Raw genomic sequence first — 19,650 nt, forward strand, 5'->3', positions numbered from 1 at the left:
TGTCTGAGGCCAGATTTAAACTCAGGTCTTCCTGACTCCAACCATTTTATCCACTGTGCCACCTAGCTGCCCTAAACTTTTTCTTATTCCCTATTTTAGGACTAGGCTGAGGAGGAGGTGGAAGGAAGCAGCTGCTACAGTTGAAGACAATATTAGAAATTAGATATTGTCCTTGTGCTAGAAGGCAGAATTAGGAGAAATGAGTTATAGTGAGGCAGATTTAAGCTTGAAATATGAAGGCACTTTTCTAACAACTGGAACTGTCCAGTAATGGAACATGTTGCCTTATGAAACAGGGAGTTGCACATCACTAAAGATAAATCAAGCAGATGCTAGGGGACCATCAGTCAGGAATATTGTAGTGAAAAGTTGCTTCCAATCGTGAGACTGTATTATATCTGTATGAATATAAGACCACAGATTTATGGCTGAAAAGGACTACAGAGGTCATCTAGGTGGTGTAGCGAATGCACAGAGTGTCAGATTTGGAGTCAGTAAGAACTGATTTCAAATCCTGTTCCAGAAATGTATTAGATGTGTGACCTTGGGCAAATCATTTGACCTCTCCCAGATTCAGTTTCTTCATCTGTAAAATGCAGGTGATCATAATAGCACCTACCACACAGGGCTATTGTGAGTACCAAAAGAAAGACTATACGTAAAGTGCTTTGCAAACCATAAGGTGTAATATAAATGCCGGCAGTTATTCTTATTATCAAGCCTAACTATCCTCATTTTCAGATCAGGAAACTGAAGCTTAGAAAATTTAAGTGATTTGTCCAAGGTAAATAGAGGTAGTAAGTAGCAGAGTTTGGATTTGCACCCAGGGCCCCTGGCTCCAGAATCACAGCTCTTTGTGCTACACAGCACAGTCTATTCTACGAGTGGTACTCTAGGAGTGGGACAGAGTCGCAGCAGCTCAAAAGAAACGTGAGATGTGCAGATTCAGAGACATCGCCGCTCCAGATATTCATGTGGACTCTCTGTGCCCAGCCTGCGGTAGAGCGTTCTGAGCTTGTATTAGTCTGATCAGCCACAGTCAGACATGCTGTACCTTGACCCTGATGTAGCGATGTCATTTTAGTCCTACTTGAGAAGGATGGACGATAACCAACCTATTACATATGGCCACCCTACATAAAAGTAAGGGAATGGACAGGATGACCTCCAGCTGGCCAACTGGAGATGCCCACCAATACAGAATGATTTTTAAAAGTGCCTGGATAAGGCAGGCTTTCGCCTTCTATAAGTCAAAGATCGGTTTCCCTTGCATCCATGGCAAATAAATAAGGTAAGAATTTGGAAGGCTGATGCCCCATCCCAATTTGAAATAGGCACCTCCTATAGTTAGTAGATTACAATTCTTCTTTACAGACGGGGAGACTGACTGAGAGCCACCAATGCATATAGCTTAGGGGGAGGGGGAGTGCACCTACTGCATCTCCACTGTGTACCTAGGCACTTAGTGTTCCAGATGCCAGTTCTTGACCTCTTTGTCACCTAGCTGCCCCCAGAACAAGACAGCCCTACTTCCAGACTTTTTCCCCTGCCTTCCCAAAACTAAAAATTCTGTTGGTCTCTGGGCAAGGCAAAAACAGGAGAATTTCTCACCTCTGGCAAAAGTAACTCTTGTGGGAAGAGCCCAGTTTCAGTTAGGGAGGAACTCATTTGGGGTCCTGAGGAAGGAAGTACAGTCATTTGGTAACTTTCTATTTTAATCAATCATTCTTATCAACAAGGTGCTAAGCTTCTGGGCAGCTAGTGAATAGAAGGTTGGACCTTGGAGTCAGGAAGACCTGAGTTCAAATTTTGCCTCAGATAATAGTCACTTGACCTGTCTACCTTGGTTTTCTCCTCCTTAACATGAGGATAATGATAGCACCTACCTCCTAGGGCTGTGGTGAGGATGAAATGAGATAATATTTGTAAAGCACTTTGCAAATCTTAGAGCAGCATAGAAACCCTAGCTATCATCACCATCATCACCATCTGCTGAAGACATTCGGGTGCTGTCAGGGACATCGGCATCATTACATCTCTATCCACATAGCACAAGGGAGAGGTGGGAGTCCCTGGGATGACAGAAAGTAGCCCACTGGGTCCTGCCCTCCAACCTTCCACTGCCAAGTCCTCTACCTGGTAAGGGCAAAGTGTGACCCCATCAACCATAATGGCAACAAGAATAGCTAACATTTTATATGGCACTTCTTATGTGCCAGGCACTGTGCTAAATGTTTTGCACTTAATCTCATTTGATCCTCACAATAACCAGAGATGTAAAAGCACTGGGGAAGGGGAGTAGGGGGGGAACTGACAAAGGAGAATCTTACCACCTCCCCTTCCCTAGGGGATCTTTTTTCTGTTTTGGAAATTGTTCAGGAAAAACAACAACAGACTTTTTTTTTCCTCTGGCCTTCACCTCTCTGGTCCCCAAACAAGGGGCCAGAGCATCAGAAGGGTGGGGCTGGATAAAAACCTAACTTTGAAAAACAAGCACTGGTCCATATGATCAGGGTCCAAAAAAAATCACTGCCTCTCATTTCTCATTGGTTTTCATAGGATTCTGCCTAAGGGTGTCTAGACAGGCTCAAATTTGTGTACTTGATTTAGGAATCATGGGTGGCCTCAATAAATGTATTGGCCAAACAGGAACTTTTCAGAAAAGCATTGTGAATTTTATTCAGATGTTGCAGATTAATTGATGTGCCCTGAGCTCTTGGATAAAGGAACAGGTAGGAGGGGAACAGGGGCAGCTGGGTGGTATCCTGGATAGACTACTGGGCTTGGAACCAAGTACAGCTTTTCTTCCTGAGTTCAAATCTGGCCTCAGATACTTACTAGCTGTGTGATCCTGGGCAAAGTCACTTAACCCTGTTTGCTGCTTCAGTTTCCCTATCTGTAAAATGAGCTGGAGAAGGAAATGGCAAACCACTCCAGTACTTTGCCAAGAAAACCCCAAATGAGGCACATACAGTCAGACACAACTGAACAATAACAAAAACAGGGAAAAAAAAGAATGGTGGAGATAGTGTGCCAAAAGCCTATGCAACAAGTTCTAATTTAAATTGCTGCCTCCTCCAGGAGTCTTTCCTTGATGCTCTTATCTCTAAGCCAGAAGTAATCTCTCCTTCTACTAAGTTCCTGTAGCATTGTGTAAAACTATGTGAGATTAGAAACTCTTTCTTTCTTTCCTTTTTTAAAAAAGCTAGCCTTTACATAGTACTTTAAGGCTTATAAAACACTTAACAAATATTATCACCATTTTATTCTCACAGCAACCCTGAGAGCCTGGTTAATTATTAATTTCCCTGTTTGAAAGATAAAGAAACTGAGCCAGAGAGAAGTTAAGTGACTTGCACAGTCACACAACTAATAATTATCTGAGGCTAGATTTGAACTCAGGTCTTTCTGACTCTAGCTCAGCACTCTATGTACTGCTCTACCTACTTATTTGTATCCTCAATTTCTAGCATAATGCCTGGCACAGAGTAGGCACTTAACAAATACTTGTTGACTGATACAGAAGGGACCTTAAGAACCACTGTTGCTGTTATTTAGTTGTGTCTGACTCTTCATGACCCCATTTGGGGTTTTCTTGGCAAAGACACTGGAGTGATTTGCATCATGTCCTTCTCCAGCTCATTTTACAGATGAGGAAACCGAGGCAAACAGGGTTAAGTAACTTGCCCAGGGTCACACAGCTAGTAAGTGTCAGAGGCTGGATTTGAACTAAGGTCCTCCTGACTCCAGGCCCTCTGCTCTATCCACTGCACCACCTAGCTGCCCTTAGGGATCACCACTAGGCAGCTAAGTGGTTTGCCGAATAGAGCACTTGACTTGAAGTCACCAAGATTGAGTTCAAATCCAGCCTCAGAAGCTTACTAGCTATGTGACCCTAGCTGAGTCACTTGACTTCTCCTAGCTTCAGTTTCCTTATCTGCAACAGCACCTACTTCACATTTGTGAAGACCAGATGAGAAAACATATGTAAAGCACTCTGCAAACCTTAAAGTGCTATATAAATGCCAGCTGTTAGTATTTTTATTATTTAGTCGAGTCCCTTCATTTTACAGAGAAGGAAACTAATGCCCAGAAAGGTTAAGGGTCTTCCCTGAGGTCACACAAGTAGTAAGCATTAAAGGGAGGTTCTGAACCCAGGTCCTCTAAGCCCAGAGCCAGGGATCTCTCTATTATTCCCCACCTGAATCCTAAATCCATTGACCGTTCCACAATAGTCCCAGTCACAGCAGGCACTAGTTAACATTCATTAAGTAGAATTTAGGAAATGAGGCAGAGGCTTGAGAGCACATCTTACTCAGTAAGTAGGAACTGTGCAGAAGAGCATTTGTAAATTCTTTCCAGGCAGATCTGGCCCTGTCACTGGGTTTGTCAGGCAGTGGTCCCTAACACTGCTCCTCTCCAACTGCCATGTGGCTGGGTTTCAAAGGGTGGAGCCCTCTCCCCTCTGGAAATATCTGATACGATTCTTTTCCCTTTTCTTTTTTCCCCTCTTACACATAGCCCCAGACAGGATATGGGTGTGGGATTGATAGGCACCAAGGACCCAAAGGAAGAGGAGGAATGTGAGGGGAGGTGTTAGAGGAAGCTGATAACCTGAGCATTACATCAATTGGATGGATGAGAAATGGAGCTCCCTACCTCGACCCTCCCCCCTCCTCCCCTTTCCCTGCTCAGCTGGAGCTGAGAATATATCCTGGGCCAAGATTTCTGCCTCAGCCAGGCCAAGGCTTCTCAGCTTGTCCCATCCACAAAAAAGGAACAGACGATTTAGTTGGGGGGGAGGGGTGAGTCACTGCCTCTCCTACTCTCTCTCATGCATACACCTTTCCCCAGCAGCAAGGTGCTGGCTTTCCCAAGATAAAGCCTGAAAAGAGGGGGAAGAGGGGGAATGGTTCAAAGAGATTTTTGGTTACCTTCACTCCTAAAGAACTTACATTTCCCTGGGTTTCATGGTAACTCCCCCTTTATAACTCCCCTCTTTGAGCTCCTTGTACAGGATTTCTATAATGCCCCCCTCTTGGGACCTCAAAGCACCCAGCTCAAGCAATTCTTTCTTTTCTTAAATGACTTTCTAAAATAAAGGTTTTTAATGGTGCTCTTTGTTTCCATGTTACAATCATTCCCAGTTAACCCTCTCCCCTTAATAGCTAACATTGATACAGTACTTTTTTCCAGAGTCACATAACTGAGGCTAAATCTGATCTCAGGTCTCCTAGAATCCAGGTCCAGTGGTCTACCAGTGTGTCACATAGCTGCCCCAAAGTGTTTCTTTACCTTATGATAAAGAAGTAATTAAGCTAAACCAAGGAAAACATAAACTGTTTCACAGCATCTTTTACATTCCACACCCAGTCTCCGATTTCTCCAAGGAAAATAGGACATACGTTGCTTCCTCTCTGCTCTGGGACCATCTCATCGGTTCCTTAGAGTTTCTTGTAGAACAAAGATGATGCTGTCTATTAGTGTCTAGGAAACCTTTGTGGCGAGCAGAGAAGGGAGGTGATAAAGTCATAGTGTTGGGGCAAGGGAACTGAGTTTCAACTCAAAGGATCTAAGTATGGAGCCTGCCCTGGCTTCTTGCTACTTCTGTGATGTCCTCCAAGTCTTTTAGCCTGTCTGAGCCTCAGGTTCCATCTGTAAAATGACGGAGGTTGGCTTAGATTTCTAACTTTCTTCCAGCACTGAATCCTAGGATTTGCCCATGGTGAGACCCAGCAGCAAAATACTGGAACTAGAATTGAAAGCATGGGATTCCCAGGCTGGGGAGATTTCGGTTATTCTGTGTCTGTCTATGTCTGTGTCTCTGTCCCCCTTCTCCTCTTTCTACCTCTGTCTTTCTCTGTATTTTTCTGTCTCCTCCCTCCCCCTCCTCTCCCCCCCCCCCGTCCCTTCCCCCTCTTCCCCTCCTCCACCCCCCTTCCCTCTCTCCTCTCTCTCTCTCTGCAACAGGTGGTACTGCCATGCTTACCTACCCTAGGTTCACCTTCCGGGGTGGGGAACCTGTGGCCTCGAGGCTACATGTCCTCAAGTGCTGCCCTTTGACTGAATCCAAACTTCATAGAAAAATCCTTTTATTAAAGGGCCTTAACCATAGTAAGGCAAGGATAAGCTAAGTGAAAACAAGGCCGGCGTGGGACAAAGTCCCAGTACCAGATCATTCAAAGCAGCTGAGCCAAAGCAGAACGGAGCATCCGATTGGAATCCGAGCTCCAGGCCAACTCCATCTCTCTGCGTGACAGATGGGCTTAACACCTAGGGGAGCTACTCTGTTCCAAGGCTTCAGACACACCCCCTCCCGTGTCACCACCACCACCGCGGGAAATAAGTCGATGGCTGGGGGTCTGGTACGACCACACCCTGGAGCACTCTGCACCACCCGTCCCCGGCCACCCCGGCCCAGAGCTGCTTTCTCTCCAACTGGGTGGGACCCTGTGAGCAGAGCCAATGAGGCTGTGTTAAGGAGGCCTTGGGGCTCAGGGTTTTGGAGAGTTCGATGTGGAGTTTGTAGCCGGTCTCGAGGAAAAGCAGAAAGAATGGAATATCGGGACACTGGGTGGGGAGTAGAGGGGTTGGACCAGGAGAGAAGGGACACTGAGAATTTAAGGGGCTTTAAGTGAAGTCATCTGCAGAGTAGAAGGAACTTCACACGGCGTTAACCCTTTGAGTATTCAAGATGGAGAGGGGTGCAGGTGAATGGGTCTGCCGTCCAGGCAGAAACAAATATTTAACACCTACTAGGCGCAAGGCTCAGCTGTGAGACAGGGTGACCTTTGTGGGTGGTATTTTAAAACAGCATTACAAGTGTCTGTTCTTGGTTCCAAACTCTTCCCTGGTCACCTAACTCTGCCACCCACTCCGAAAGCCTGCGTCCATCTCCCACGCACCACAGTCACAGCCACCACCCCTCTCCAGTCTCCAATCTTGATTCAGACAGTCCTTCGGAGGTGGGGGCCAATAATCTCCCTCCCAGACCCCAAGGCACTCCTGGCGCTCAAGACCCTCTGTCTAGGCTAGTAGCTCCGCCGCCCCCACCCCTTTGGCACGGAACAGATTTGGCGAGCATTTCCAAAGCACTATCCTAGGGCAGCCCCGACTCCCCACTCCTCCACTGCCTCCGCCAGCCTTACTACACACACACGCACGCACAAACACTCCACGCACCCACTAAGATCTGATCGTCTTCCACCCCACCACATGCAGCTAACTCCCAGAACCAGTTTTGTCCCGTTCCGTGGCCCTACTACGTTCCGCTCCAATAAATTCCCGTTAGAATTTCCTCCCTGCAAGCCATTGCCCGAGTCTAGAACAGCAACCGGCTCTCCCTGGGGAGAGAGGTGCACTGATGGGGAGGGTCGGCATCTCTCGGTAATCCCGCCTTCAGCCCCTCCAAACCTCTCGGTGAGCTCCCTCCCCTTCGCCGCAAGGCTATGCATGCGCCTTTGGTCCTGCGCCTAGGTGCCCCCTGACTCACACAGCAAACTCAGCAAACCGATCAGGGTCGCCCAAAGCTGCAGCCGCAGCCCCGCGCGCCAGCTTCTCGGGAGCAGCATCCTTGCAGCTCGGCTCTCCCAGCAGCTGCACAAAGTCCAACAAGCTGCCCCGCTCCCGCAGCTCTCGGCTTCCCGCCCCCTCCGCCGGGGGTGGGAGATACTGGCTTTTTCCTCCTTCCCCCTCCTTCTTTTGACTCCGTGCTGAGCCTGCCCCGGCTCCTTCGCGGTTTCCGTGGGCTTCTCAGGTCAGCCTAAGAGTGGGAGGGGGTGTAGGCGGAGGACGGGGGTGGCCGCTGTATGCGCAGCAGTGATAAGAGTGGCTGTTCTGAACCTGGAACGTAGAGCTGGGCCCAGGGACGCCTCTTCCAGCTTTATATGCTCAATGACCCTTCTTCCTTGGGCTCTGAAGGATTGGTTTCCACGTGCCTTTTAACTCCTTTGTGCCTCCACACCCCTCCTTCACCCAGCCCCCAAAAGCTCACTTCCTAGCAGGTATACCCAAGGCTTGAGCAATGTTCTTGTGATTTCTTTTAAGATCACACAGCACGAGCAACAAATCTAATTCACCACAAAAAGTTTATTAGAGGTTGCTAGGGTTAAGCGCGGTGAGGAGTAACGAGTCTGAAGAAAACAATGACTTCCTGCCTTCAAGGAGTTTACAATCCCGGAGGGGAGTCAGGTATGTAGTAGTCACTTGGTGACAAAAGAGAGTCCATGTATTAGGTGAAATCGAGGCTTCTAGAAGAAGCCTTTCCCAATCCCACGGAGACTCTCCCCAATTTATCCTGTATATATCTTGTTTATACATAATTGTTTTCACATTTTCTCCCTCATTGTGCTGGGAGCTCTTTGAGAGAAGGACCTTTTTTTCTTTTCTTTGTATCCAATTCATAAATATTCATTGCCTATAAAAAACTAAAATTTCTGTGGAACTTTACAATCCGCAAAGCGCTTTATAAATATTATCTGCTTTGATTCTCATAACAACCTTGTGAAATAGATGCTATTATTATCATCCCCATTTTACAGATGAAGAAACTGAGGCCGAGGGGTACAATGACGGTACAGCTAGTAACTGTCTTAAGTCCAAAGCATTACCTCCTTACTGTGTCCGATATGTGATACATGTGACATTTGAGTTCAACGTTAAAGGATGAGCTGGAACTCAACAGGTGAAAGAAGAGAGATCATTCCCTGCATGGGAAACACATTGGAAAAAACACATGGTGCTGAGAGAAAGAATAGCACGTATTGGGAGGAGGGGGCATTCGACACAAGGTGTGAGGAGATGAATAATGTGAAATAAGGGGGGAAAGGTAGTGTGGCACTGGTTTCTGGATGGTCTTGGATGCCAGGCAAAAGAGTTTGAACTTTATTTGATAGGGAGTAGGGAGTCATTGAAGATTTTTTTTTTAAATCAGAGTGGTGACATGATTACATCTATACATAAGGAAAAATATTCTTTCAGTGTGAAAAATAGATTGAAAAGGTCGATGGTAGAGGCTATTTTAACATCCCAGGAGGATGGTAATAAAATTAGCAGTGGTTATTAATATATATGCATATATCACATATAAAATATATACATATGTGCACACATATATTCTATATACTCACATATATGCAGAAACATTGCAGAAGTTCACCAGAAAGAACTCAATAGCTGACTAGACATTGTCGGTGTTGTTTGTCCTTCATTTTTGAAGAGGACCGGTGACATCAAGACATGATGGGTGATATCTTGACTTATATGTGAACTGGATTTAAGTAAGGCAGAGTTGCGCCAAGTCATCAGCCTTTCTCTTTCTTCCAGAGTCATCAAAGTCCAGTGGCAAGACAAAAGTCAGGACAACTGACGATGGCCCCAGGATAAAATGGATGACCTTGGCATCTTGGATTGGATATAGATGCTAACAGGAAGGGGAAAGGCAAAGATAGCCCTGGGGCTTTGAACATAAAAGACTGGACTAATGGTGGTGCTACAGATGGTAATAAAGTAGGAAATTCAGATCAAGGAACAATTTTACAGGGAAATATAGTAAATTTGGTTTGGGACACATTGCATATGAGTTGCTTGTAGGAGATCAAGATGGCATTGTCCTGTAAGTACTTGGAGATGTGAGTCTGGAGCTCAGAAGAGAGAAAGATATATTTGTCACAGTTTCTCATGCTATTCTTGTAGAAAAGAGGAGAAATGTATGCTAGATGACAGTACAATTAGGTAGATTTGGAACCGGTTGGATGATTAGATCTAAAGACTGCCATTTGTATGATTCAATGCTAACTTGGGTAGAGGTGTTCAGTGGAGTGTCTCATGTGTCCCTGTTTGGCCCTGTGCTACTTAGTAGTTTTATCAGTGATTTGGGTAAAGGCAAAGATGGCATGCTTATCAAGTTTGTAGATGGCAGAGGCTGGAAGGGAGAGCTAATTCATGGGATGGCAGGATTCAGAAAGATCTCAACAGGCTAGAACATTGGACTGAATCTAATAAGATGAAATTTAATGGGGATAAAGATGAAAATCAATTTTGTAAGTACAGGATGGGGGAGATGCTTATACAATAACTTGTCTAAGAAAGTAGGGTTTTTAGTCAATTACAAGGTCAATACAAGCTAATGGCATAACATGGCAGCTACAAAACCCAAAGCAGTATTAGTCTTCATTAAGAGAGAGAATATCCAGGACTAGGAAGATGTTAGGGCTATTGTACTGTACTGTGGTCAGACAGTAGCCTAAATGTTGTGTTCTGTCCTGGTCACATTTTAGGAAGGAAATTGACAATTGAGAGTTTTCATGGAAGGGCAACAGTGATGGTGAAGGGTCTCAAGGTCATGCAACTGAGGGTGAGTTGAAAGAAACTAGAGATGTTTTAGATTAGAAGAAGAACTGCCATGTGGAAGGGGATCTAGAATTTGTTCTGTATGACTCCAGATAACAGAGCTAGGAACAAAGGGTAGAAATTCCAAAGAGGTAAATTCAGACATAATATCAGGGGTGGGGGGAGCAACTGCCTAACAACATGTTATCAGAAAGTGGAATAACAAACTCCCTCTGTCACTGTGATTCAACAATCTCTCCTCCTTGTACTTTCATTCAATCCATATCTACAACCCACTCAAAATTCTGATAGCTGTTGTCCACTGATTTCCAGGGCGCTCCCCTTCTTTCTTCAATGAGTTCAGTGTTTGGATCACAATATTTTTTTCTCCTTCTCAACTTCTGCCCTCATATTAGGGGACTAATTGCCTATTGCCTTTTTTTCAATTCTCATTCTTCTTGGCTGCTTTGAAGCTGTTAGCACGGTCCATCACCCTCTTCTCCTTGCTACTTTTTTCTCTCGAGGTTGTCATAACAATACTCCATCTGGGTTCTCTTCCTACCTATCTCACTACTCCTTCTCTCTCTCCTTTAGTGGATCTTCAACCAGATCACAACTGCTAAAGGGGACTGTCTCCCAGGGCTCTGGCCGGGGCCCTCTTCTCCCTCTGTACTATTTCACATAGTGACCTCATCAGCTTCTATGAATTTAGTTATTATGACTAAGCTGATGATTCTCAGATCGACTTGTCCAGCCCACTCCTAACCTACAGATTCAGATCTCCAACTGCCTATTATAGCTAGCTCCAACTGGATATCCCATGATCTCTTAAACTCAACATGTACAAAACTGAATTCATCATCTTTCTCCAAAAAACTTTCCCCCTTCCAAACTTCCTTACTACTGTGAGGGGCACCTCTATCTTCCCTGTCACCCAGGTTTGCAACCTAGGTGTCATCCTAGACTTCTCACTCTCTCTGACCACCCATATCCAATTTCTTTCCAAGTCTTGTAACATCTTTCAAATAAAACACCTTCTCTGACACAGCCACCACCCTGATGCAGGCCTTCATCACCCCACACCTGGACTATTGCAAAAGCTTTTAGTTGGTCTCTGTCTCAGTTCTTCCCCCTTCCAGTCCATTACCCACTCAGTTGTCAAACTCAGTTGCATAAAGTGCAGATCTGACCATGCCAACCCCCCTAGTCAATAAACTCCAGGGGCTCTCTAACCCTTTTAGGATCAAATATAAAATCCTCTGACATTCAAAGCCCTTCCCAACCTGACTTCCTCCTACCTTTCCAGTATTTTCACACGTTACTCCAAACTCCTCCCATGTACTTTATGATTCAGTAACACTGACCTCTTTAATTCTCCTAGAACAAAACACTGCATTTCCTGACTCCAGGCATTTTAAATGACTGTTTCCCATGCCTGGAATATTCTTCCTCCTCATCTCTATCTCCTGGCTTCCCTATAATTCCCAGCTAAAATCTCATCTTCTATGGTAAACCTTTCCTGATCCCCCTTAATGCTACCTAGTGCCTTCTCTATTGATCATCTCCAACTTAGCCTGTATATATGTTATTTATACACAGTTGTTTTCATGTTGTCTCCCCTTATGAGCTACCTGAGAGCAGGAACTCTCCTTTGCATCCCTAGCACTTAGCCCAGAGTCTGGAATAGAGTAGGTACTTAATAAATGCTTATTTACTGACTGGCATATAGTAGGCACTTAATAAGCATTTATTTATTCTTGCTACTTGGCTGTTATTCATGGAACATTAGCCATCTCCAAAGAATCAAAATTACCACTGACCCGGAGGGTAATGGAGCCGCATAGAGGGCATGGCCAGCTGCAGTATTAGCAACTGTGTTTTGAATACAAGAATTACCAGGACTGACTGATTGAAAAAGCATTTATCAAGTGTTTACTGCAGGCCAAACTCTATAATAAGCACTGGGGATACAAATAGAAAAACTGAGATGAGGCACTCACATTCTAGTTGTGGGAGACCATGCATCCAATAGAGCTCAGCTATATGGCTGATGGAAAGGCCTGAACATGCTAAGGCTATGGTGGTGGTTCAGATGACAAGGCCTAGGCAGGGCCACACGTGGCCATCTAGGTCCTCAAGTGTGGCCCTTTGACTAAATCTAAGCTTCACAGAACAAATCCCCTTAATGAAAGGATTTGTTCTATACAACTCGGAATCAGTCTAAAGGCCTCACCCAAGGACCTAGAAGGCCACATGTGGCCTCAAGACCAAAGGTTCCCCACCCCTGCCCTAGGGGGTGCCCTTTAAGAGGTAGGTCAAATAACAGTCCGCAGGGTCCAGAGGACACAATGGTAGGGCAGATTCTGAGGCCCAGAGAACCTCAACATATGGGCAGACAAATGGTAAATTGAGTGCAGGGCACGGGTCTCCTTTTCCTGAGTTCAAATCTGGCCTCAGATGCTTCTTAGCTGCGTGACCCTGGGCAAGTCCCTTAACCCTGTCGGCCTTAGTTTCCCCATCTGTAAAATGAGCTGGAGAAGGAAACAGCAAACCACTCCAGTATCTTTGCCAAGAAAACCCCAAATGGCTGTTCTGGATTTTTTTTAATGAAATCAAGGTTAAGTCACACAGCTAGTAAGTGTCTGAAGTTGGATTTGAACTCAGGTCCTCCTGACTCTAGTGCTAATTCTCTATCCACCGTGCCCACTGTATCCATGAAAAGTTAAACATGACTGAAAAAAACAACTAAAACAACAGGAACAGTGAATAGAGTTAAGGACTTGAGTCAGGAAGACCAGGTTCAAATCTCATTCCTAACACTTACTGGCCGTATAGCCCTGGGCAGATCCCTTAACCTTTCTGTAACCTCTTTCTTCATCTGCAAAATTAAAAATTGGAACTCTACAATCTCTAAGATCCCTTTCAACTCTAAATCTATTATCCTAGGGGTTAGGGAGGCCATTTCCAGTCGTCCTGATCTATATCTGGCCCCTGACCCACATGGCTCTGGAGGAGAGAGTGAGGCTGGTGACTTTGCATGGGCCTGCCTCACTTAAACCCAATTCACTTTCATGTCATGGCATCACCTTCCTAATGTCATGGTCCTTTTCGAGAATGAAAGGCCACCAACAACAGGGAGACCACAGTTCATTCCTTTTAACTAGTATATATTAAGTTTGAAATAGTGCGAATCGCCATGTTAGGCCGGGCAAGAAGGCATCATGACGGGAGTTCTGTGTCGCTCATCGGATATGGGGCAGAGAATATAAGAGGAGAAATAAGAGAGGGAGGAGAAGAAAAAGCAAATCTGGGAACTTGGCTTTCCATATGACCCAGAGCCTTTTAGGCACTCAGAAAATGACTAAAGTGGGTTTGTATTAAGGGTCAATCTTAGTCTGAATGAATTTTCAGGCCCATGGAGGCCCCCCTAGGGTTTTTCCTAAGCCTCCCCACCTGTTCTGTTTAATGAAACTCTGTTACATTGTGGGAGAAAAAAAAAGCCTTTCATTCCTATAATTAGATACAAGAGTCTTAAGAAACAAAATCAACACATTATTATGAATGAATTTTAAAAGGGGGTATCAGATCCCTTAGGCTTTCCATAAGAGAGTGGGTGGGAAGAGAGTATGTTTAGAAAGTGTATCCAGTTAGTTGCCAAATATTTCAGTTTCTACCCCCCACAACATCTTTTAGGTCTGACCCCTGCTCTTTAACCACTGGAAGCTGTTTCCTCTAGAGTGGTGAGCCGCCCAAGGATGAGCCACCACTCATATTTCAGGCCTCCATCACCTCACAGCTGGATGGTGGCATTGGCCTCCTCCTGGGTCTCCCTGCCTCAGATCCCATCACTCCATTCCATCCTATACAATGCTGCTAAAGCGATCTTCTGAGGTAGCTAGGTGGCCCAGTGAATAGAGCACTGGCCCTGGAGTCCCTGAGCTCAAATCCAGCCTCAGACACTTGACACACTTACTAGTTGTGTGACCTTGGGCAGGTCACTTAACCTCAATTGCCCTGCCTTCCCCCCTCCAAAAAAAAAATAAAGTGCTCTTCCTCAAAAACAGATCTGACCACAATGTCACTCTTCCAGTCAATAAACTCCAGCGAATCCCTGTTGATTCTAGCATAAAATGTAAACTTATGTTTGGCTTTTGAATCCCTTCACAACCGGGTCCCAATCTATCTTTCCAGTCTTATTGTGTTTTTCCTTTCTATACTGCCTACACAATCTGTCCAAATGGCCTTATCTCTGCCCCTCACACCCCCACATATGACCCCCCACTTCCTGTCTATGTAACTTTGTATAGACCATCCCGTAGGCTTGGAATCTACTCCCTGCTTTCCTCTTCCTCATGGAAGGAAGCCCTCACTTCCTCTAAGTACCACTTTCTATAGGCGTCTGTCCCCATCTCCCTCTCTAACCACCTCAGATTTAACACACCTTGTGTTTATTTTGAATATACTTGCGCAGGTTCACGTCGTTTTCTCCTATAGAAATAGAATGTATACTCCTTCCCGAGAGGGAGTTTCCTTTTTTTGTCATTGTGTTCCCAGTGTCCAGAACATGGCCTGCCATATCCTTGGGGCTTAACACATTGCTGGCTGATTGATAGATAGATTGAAAGAATAGGAAACCTGGAAGGGGCAGAGAGGAAATGGAACTTCAGGGTAAGGCGGCACAAAGGGAGGAGGGGGGCTGCAAATGCCAGAGCTGCATACTTTATAAAATCACTCAAGCCTCAGCACCTTCTCCCTTGTGCTTGTACAAAGAAAGTTTCCTTGTAAAGATACTCCATGTTCTGTGTATGTATTTTAAGGGAAACTATGGGGGCAGATGTAGAGGGTTGGGACAATGGGTGCGAAATATCTTTGTTGTCCTGGCACTCCCAAATTGTCTGAGGAATGAGACTTTCTAACCAGAGGGGAGAAAGTAGGAAACTGAAGTTCCCAGGTGACTGATTTCAGATGCGTGTGGTCTGTGAGCAGTGGGGCCAGAAACTTCCAGTGGGGCATTTTCATTCCATGCATTTCCCTAGGACGCTAAGGAAAAACTGTTAAGTCTGGAGATGGAGGTGGGAGAGCAGATTAGATTTGGTGAGTCAGTGAATTAAACAACAAACATTTATTTAGTGTTGGTGCTGTGTTCCTAGCACTGTGTTAAGTCTTGGAGATACAAAGAAAGGCAAAAGACAATCCCTACTTTTAAGGAGCTCGTAATCTATTTGGGGAGATCATATGTAAGTATGCACAAACAAACTCTACACGAGATAAATTAGGCTGATCAGCAGAAAGAAGGTCCTAGCATTAAGGCAGATCAAGAAAGGCTTCCTGCAGAAGGTGAGATTTTGGATGGGAAGGTTTGGCCAGTGAAGCCAGGAGGCAGAGGTGAGGAGGAGGAGAAGTACAGGCATGAGAGACAGCTGGCGAAAATCTCCTGAGTCAAGAAATGTAGTGACTTGTGTAAGGAACAGTGGAGAGATCAGTATCACCATATCACAGAATATGTGAGGGTGAGTAAGGTGCATGAAGACTGGAAAGGTGGGTGGGGGATGGAAGAAGAAAGCAGATTATGAAGGGCTTTTGAATACCAGGGGATTGCATATTTGATTTTGAATGTTACAGAAAACCACTGGAGTTTGTTGAACTGTGTGTGTGTGTGTGTGTGTGTGTGTGTGTGAGAGAGAGAGAGAGAGAGAGAGAGAGAGAGAGAATGATGGTCAGACCTGTGCTTTAGAAAGTTCACTTTGGCAGCTGAATGGACTGGATGGACTGGAGTAGGGAGAGACTTGTGGCAGGCAGGCCAATAAAAACAAAAAGCTATTGTAACAATCTGGTGATGATGTGGGGCAGCTAGATGGCGCAGTGGATAGGGCACTGGGCCTGGAGTCAGGAAGACCTGAGTTCAAATCCAACCTCAAGATACTTACTAGCCGTTTGACCCTGGGCAAGTTACTTAGCCTTGTTTGCCTCAGTTCAACATCTGTAAAATGAGCTGGAGAAGGAAATAGCAAACCACTGCAGTATCTCTGCCAAGAAAACCCCAAATGGGGTAATGGAAGAGTTGGACACTATGGAAATGACCAAACAGCAACAACAAAGTGATGAGGTGACAAAGACCTATACTAGGGTGGTGACGGTGTCAGAAGAGAGATGGGGGCGTAAATGAAAGACGATATGAAGGCAGATTCCAAAGGACTTCACAACAGATTGGATTTGGGAATGAGAGAGTAAGAAATTAAGGGTGACACCTAGGTCACAAGCCAGCGTGACTGGGAGTGTGGTGGTGCCCTTGACAGTAATAGGGAAATTAGGAAAAGGGCAGTGTTTAGGGGAAAATATAGTGAGTTCAGTTTGGGAAATGTTGAGTTTAAGAAGACTGTGGAACATCCAGCTGGAAAGGTTGGCTGGCTATGGGTGGCTATGGGATACTGGAGGTCAGGAGAGGAGTTAGGACTGGATAAGAAGATCTGAGAATCATCGGAATAGACATGATAATTGGATTCATGGGAGTTGATGAGATCACCATGTGAAATAGGATAGGAGCAGAAGGAAGAGGGCCCAGGACAGTCTTCCACAACACCCGCGACTTGACCTACATGAAGATCCAGCAAAGGAGACTGAGAAGGAGCAGTCAGATAGGGAGGAGTAGAACGAGGAGAGATTGGTTTCCCAAAAACCCAGATAGAAGAGGGTAACCAGAAGAAAAGGCTGATGGATGGTGTCTAGGGCCGCATAGAGGTCAAGAAGGATGAGGATTGAGAAAAGGCCATTAGATTTTCCAGTTAAGAGACTGTTAGCAATTTCAGAGAGAATAATTGTGGGTGGATGATGAGGTTGGAAGCTAGATTCTAGAGAATTAAGAAGACAATGAGAGGAAAGGAAGAAGAGTTACTTATTGGAGATATTCTTATTAAGGAGTTTGGCCACAAAAAGAAGGAGAAATATAGGACAATAGCTAGCATGGATCAAATGAGGCTTTTTTTTAAAGACTAGTTGAAACATGTGTATGTTTGTCAGAAGTAGGGAAGCAGCCGCAAGACAGGCAGATTAAAGACAAGTGAGAGAGTGGGGAATCACAGAGAGGGCAATCTGCTGGAGAAAACCACATGGAATGGGATCACTTGTTCATGTAAAGCGGTTATTCTTAGCAAGAAGGACCAGCTCTAGATGTGAGACAGGGGTGAAGGAGGAGATATTCCCAGAAGGCATCTGAGGGGTGTGAGAAGAGGAGGAGAGGAGAAAAAGGAGCTCTTGGTAAATGATCTCAATTTTTTTTTCAGTGAAGCATGAGGCAAGGTTTCCAGCTGAGAAGGTGGGAGAGAGGAAGCCATGGAAGGTTAGAGTAGGGATGAAAAGGTTTGGAAAAATACCTGTGGTTAGGGATATAATGAATCTGTTAGCGGGGTATAAAAGTATTGCCTTGCTGCAGTGAGGACTCAGTTGAAATTAGATTTTAAAAATATTTTTTTGGTAGTGGACTCAGCATGGTTTTTTGACTTTTTTTTCAATTTTGTCCAACAGCACATGAGAAGGAACAAAGGCAGTAGACGGGGGTGAGAGGGGGGAGGCATAATTCAAGACTGGGCAAGATTGCTGATCAGATAAGGGGCAAGGGACTTAGAAGAGGATGGTGTAGAGTTGAAATAGTTCACCAAGGGATCAAGGTAGGTAAGTGAAGAGAATGTAACCAGTGCAGAAATGATGGCCTAGGAAAGAAATGAGGAATTGAAGGACTGGAGGTCATAGGGAGGATGAAAAATAGGGTTTGGAATGACAAGGCAGAGGGAGAGGCGGAATGACAACAGATTCTAATGAGATAAGGGAATTTCAGAATTCATAAACATAAAAGTGAATCATTTGTGGGTTATGGCAAGATCAAGGTTATGAGGGTTTATATATATATGTATATATAACTGAGTCAGGGTAGAGGAATAGGTCATGGGAACTGAGTAAATTGAAACTGAAAGATTAGGCTGTTTGAGGGAATATCAATGTTGAAGTCTCCTAGAATGAGGGCAAGAGTTGAGGAGGAGAGAAAGCTGTGAGCCAGGCACTGAAAGCAATGAGAAAAGAAACCAAGAGTCTCAGAAGTCACATGTATTAGATAAGAAGAAGATGGGTGTTGGCTTCCTTCCGCCTGGGGCCACTCCCACCTTCTGCATCAATGTTAATATTTTATTTTAAGTTATCTATTCTGGAGCCACAATTGCTGCCTTCATTTTAGGTTAGAGGAAGGATGAAAAGGTTGAAAACCCAATTTTAGGGTTCCTCTTAAGTTTGGAAGTTTGGGAAGCTGAAAGCCCTAGGCCCTATAGTTGTGTTCTGCCTTCCCCTCCACCCCACTTCCCTTGGGAGAGTGGGAACTCAGAGAGGCATGGTTTTCCCACCTACATTTTACATCCCCACTTTCTATCTAATGCACTAGTAGAGTGTTCTTCCCTTTTCCTATATCCACTGAGGGCTGCTTCACCCAGGACCCCAATCTTTGCAGTAAGGATTATCTTTGAGGTTTTATTGGATGTAAATACAGTAAAAGGAACTTTATTCTTTAAAAAAATACCAGCAGTGTGCTGGTGGGCGTCAAATAGACCCCCTCTTTCTGGCCAAAACACAAACAACAAGCAAAAGAGGAGCCAGAATGATGATGATGAGGGGAGGACTTGTCTTTTCTTAAAGGCAGAATCTTTCTTGTCTGATTTGCTACGGATGAAACCAAGTATCTAGTAAGAGGCTTCTTGACATCAGCAGCTCATTAGATTTTCCAGGAATTCAGGCCAGCAATGCACTAACTCTGACCTATCACTCCAGCTCCCTGCCAGAAATAGTGAACATAGCCTACTAGGTCCATATCCCATCCTCATCTTCAAGGGGAGACATGAAATTGAGATGTCGAAGCCTTTCAGTTGAGGCCATCATATTTCAGCTCCTCTTCTCACCTCTTCCATCTCACATTATAAATTACCAGAAAAGGCAGATCAGAACCCAGAGAGGAAAATGGAGAGTTATCCTTTGAGAGGCTGGGAACAGTCTTTTCACTTTAAAGTGTTTCTACTTTATTTAAGTAGCATGGTATAGTGGTTAGGGCACTAGACCTAGTGTCAGGAAGTCCTATTTTCAAATCCCACCTCAGATGCTTACTAGTTATGTGTCTCTGAACAAATCATTTCACCACTTCAGTTTCCATTTGTCCAAAATGAGGAGTTTGGTTTCAATGGCCTCTAAAGGTCCCATTCAGCTTTAAATCCATGATCCTGTGACCTGAGAGGCCATCACCAGACCCAAGGGCCCTTGGGGCTTCACCTCAGGCATTCAAATCCCAAG

The 19,650-nt window shown here is 44.9% G+C and overlaps 1 protein-coding gene across 2 annotated transcripts in view; it reads right to left on the bottom strand.

Annotated features, from left to right (window-relative positions):
* The window catches only part of CD34 (CD34 molecule), a 34,282-nt gene extending 26,366 nt beyond the window's left edge, over positions 1 to 7,916 (bottom strand). The window contains exon 1 of one of the 2 annotated variants that reach the window (XM_036757842.1): positions 7,493 to 7,916. In XM_036757842.1, coding sequence (XP_036613737.1) covers positions 7,493 to 7,571 — 79 coding nt within the window. In that variant the 5' untranslated portion in view covers positions 7,572 to 7,916. The remainder of the gene's footprint in view (positions 1 to 7,492) is intronic. The other variant, XM_036757843.1, reaches the window with a different exon arrangement.
* Between the last annotated feature and the right edge of the window lie 11,734 nt (positions 7,917 to 19,650).

The sequence above is a fragment of the Trichosurus vulpecula genome, chromosome 4 (assembly GCF_011100635.1).
Source record: "Trichosurus vulpecula isolate mTriVul1 chromosome 4, mTriVul1.pri, whole genome shotgun sequence".
NCBI lineage: Eukaryota > Metazoa > Chordata > Mammalia > Diprotodontia > Phalangeridae > Trichosurus > Trichosurus vulpecula.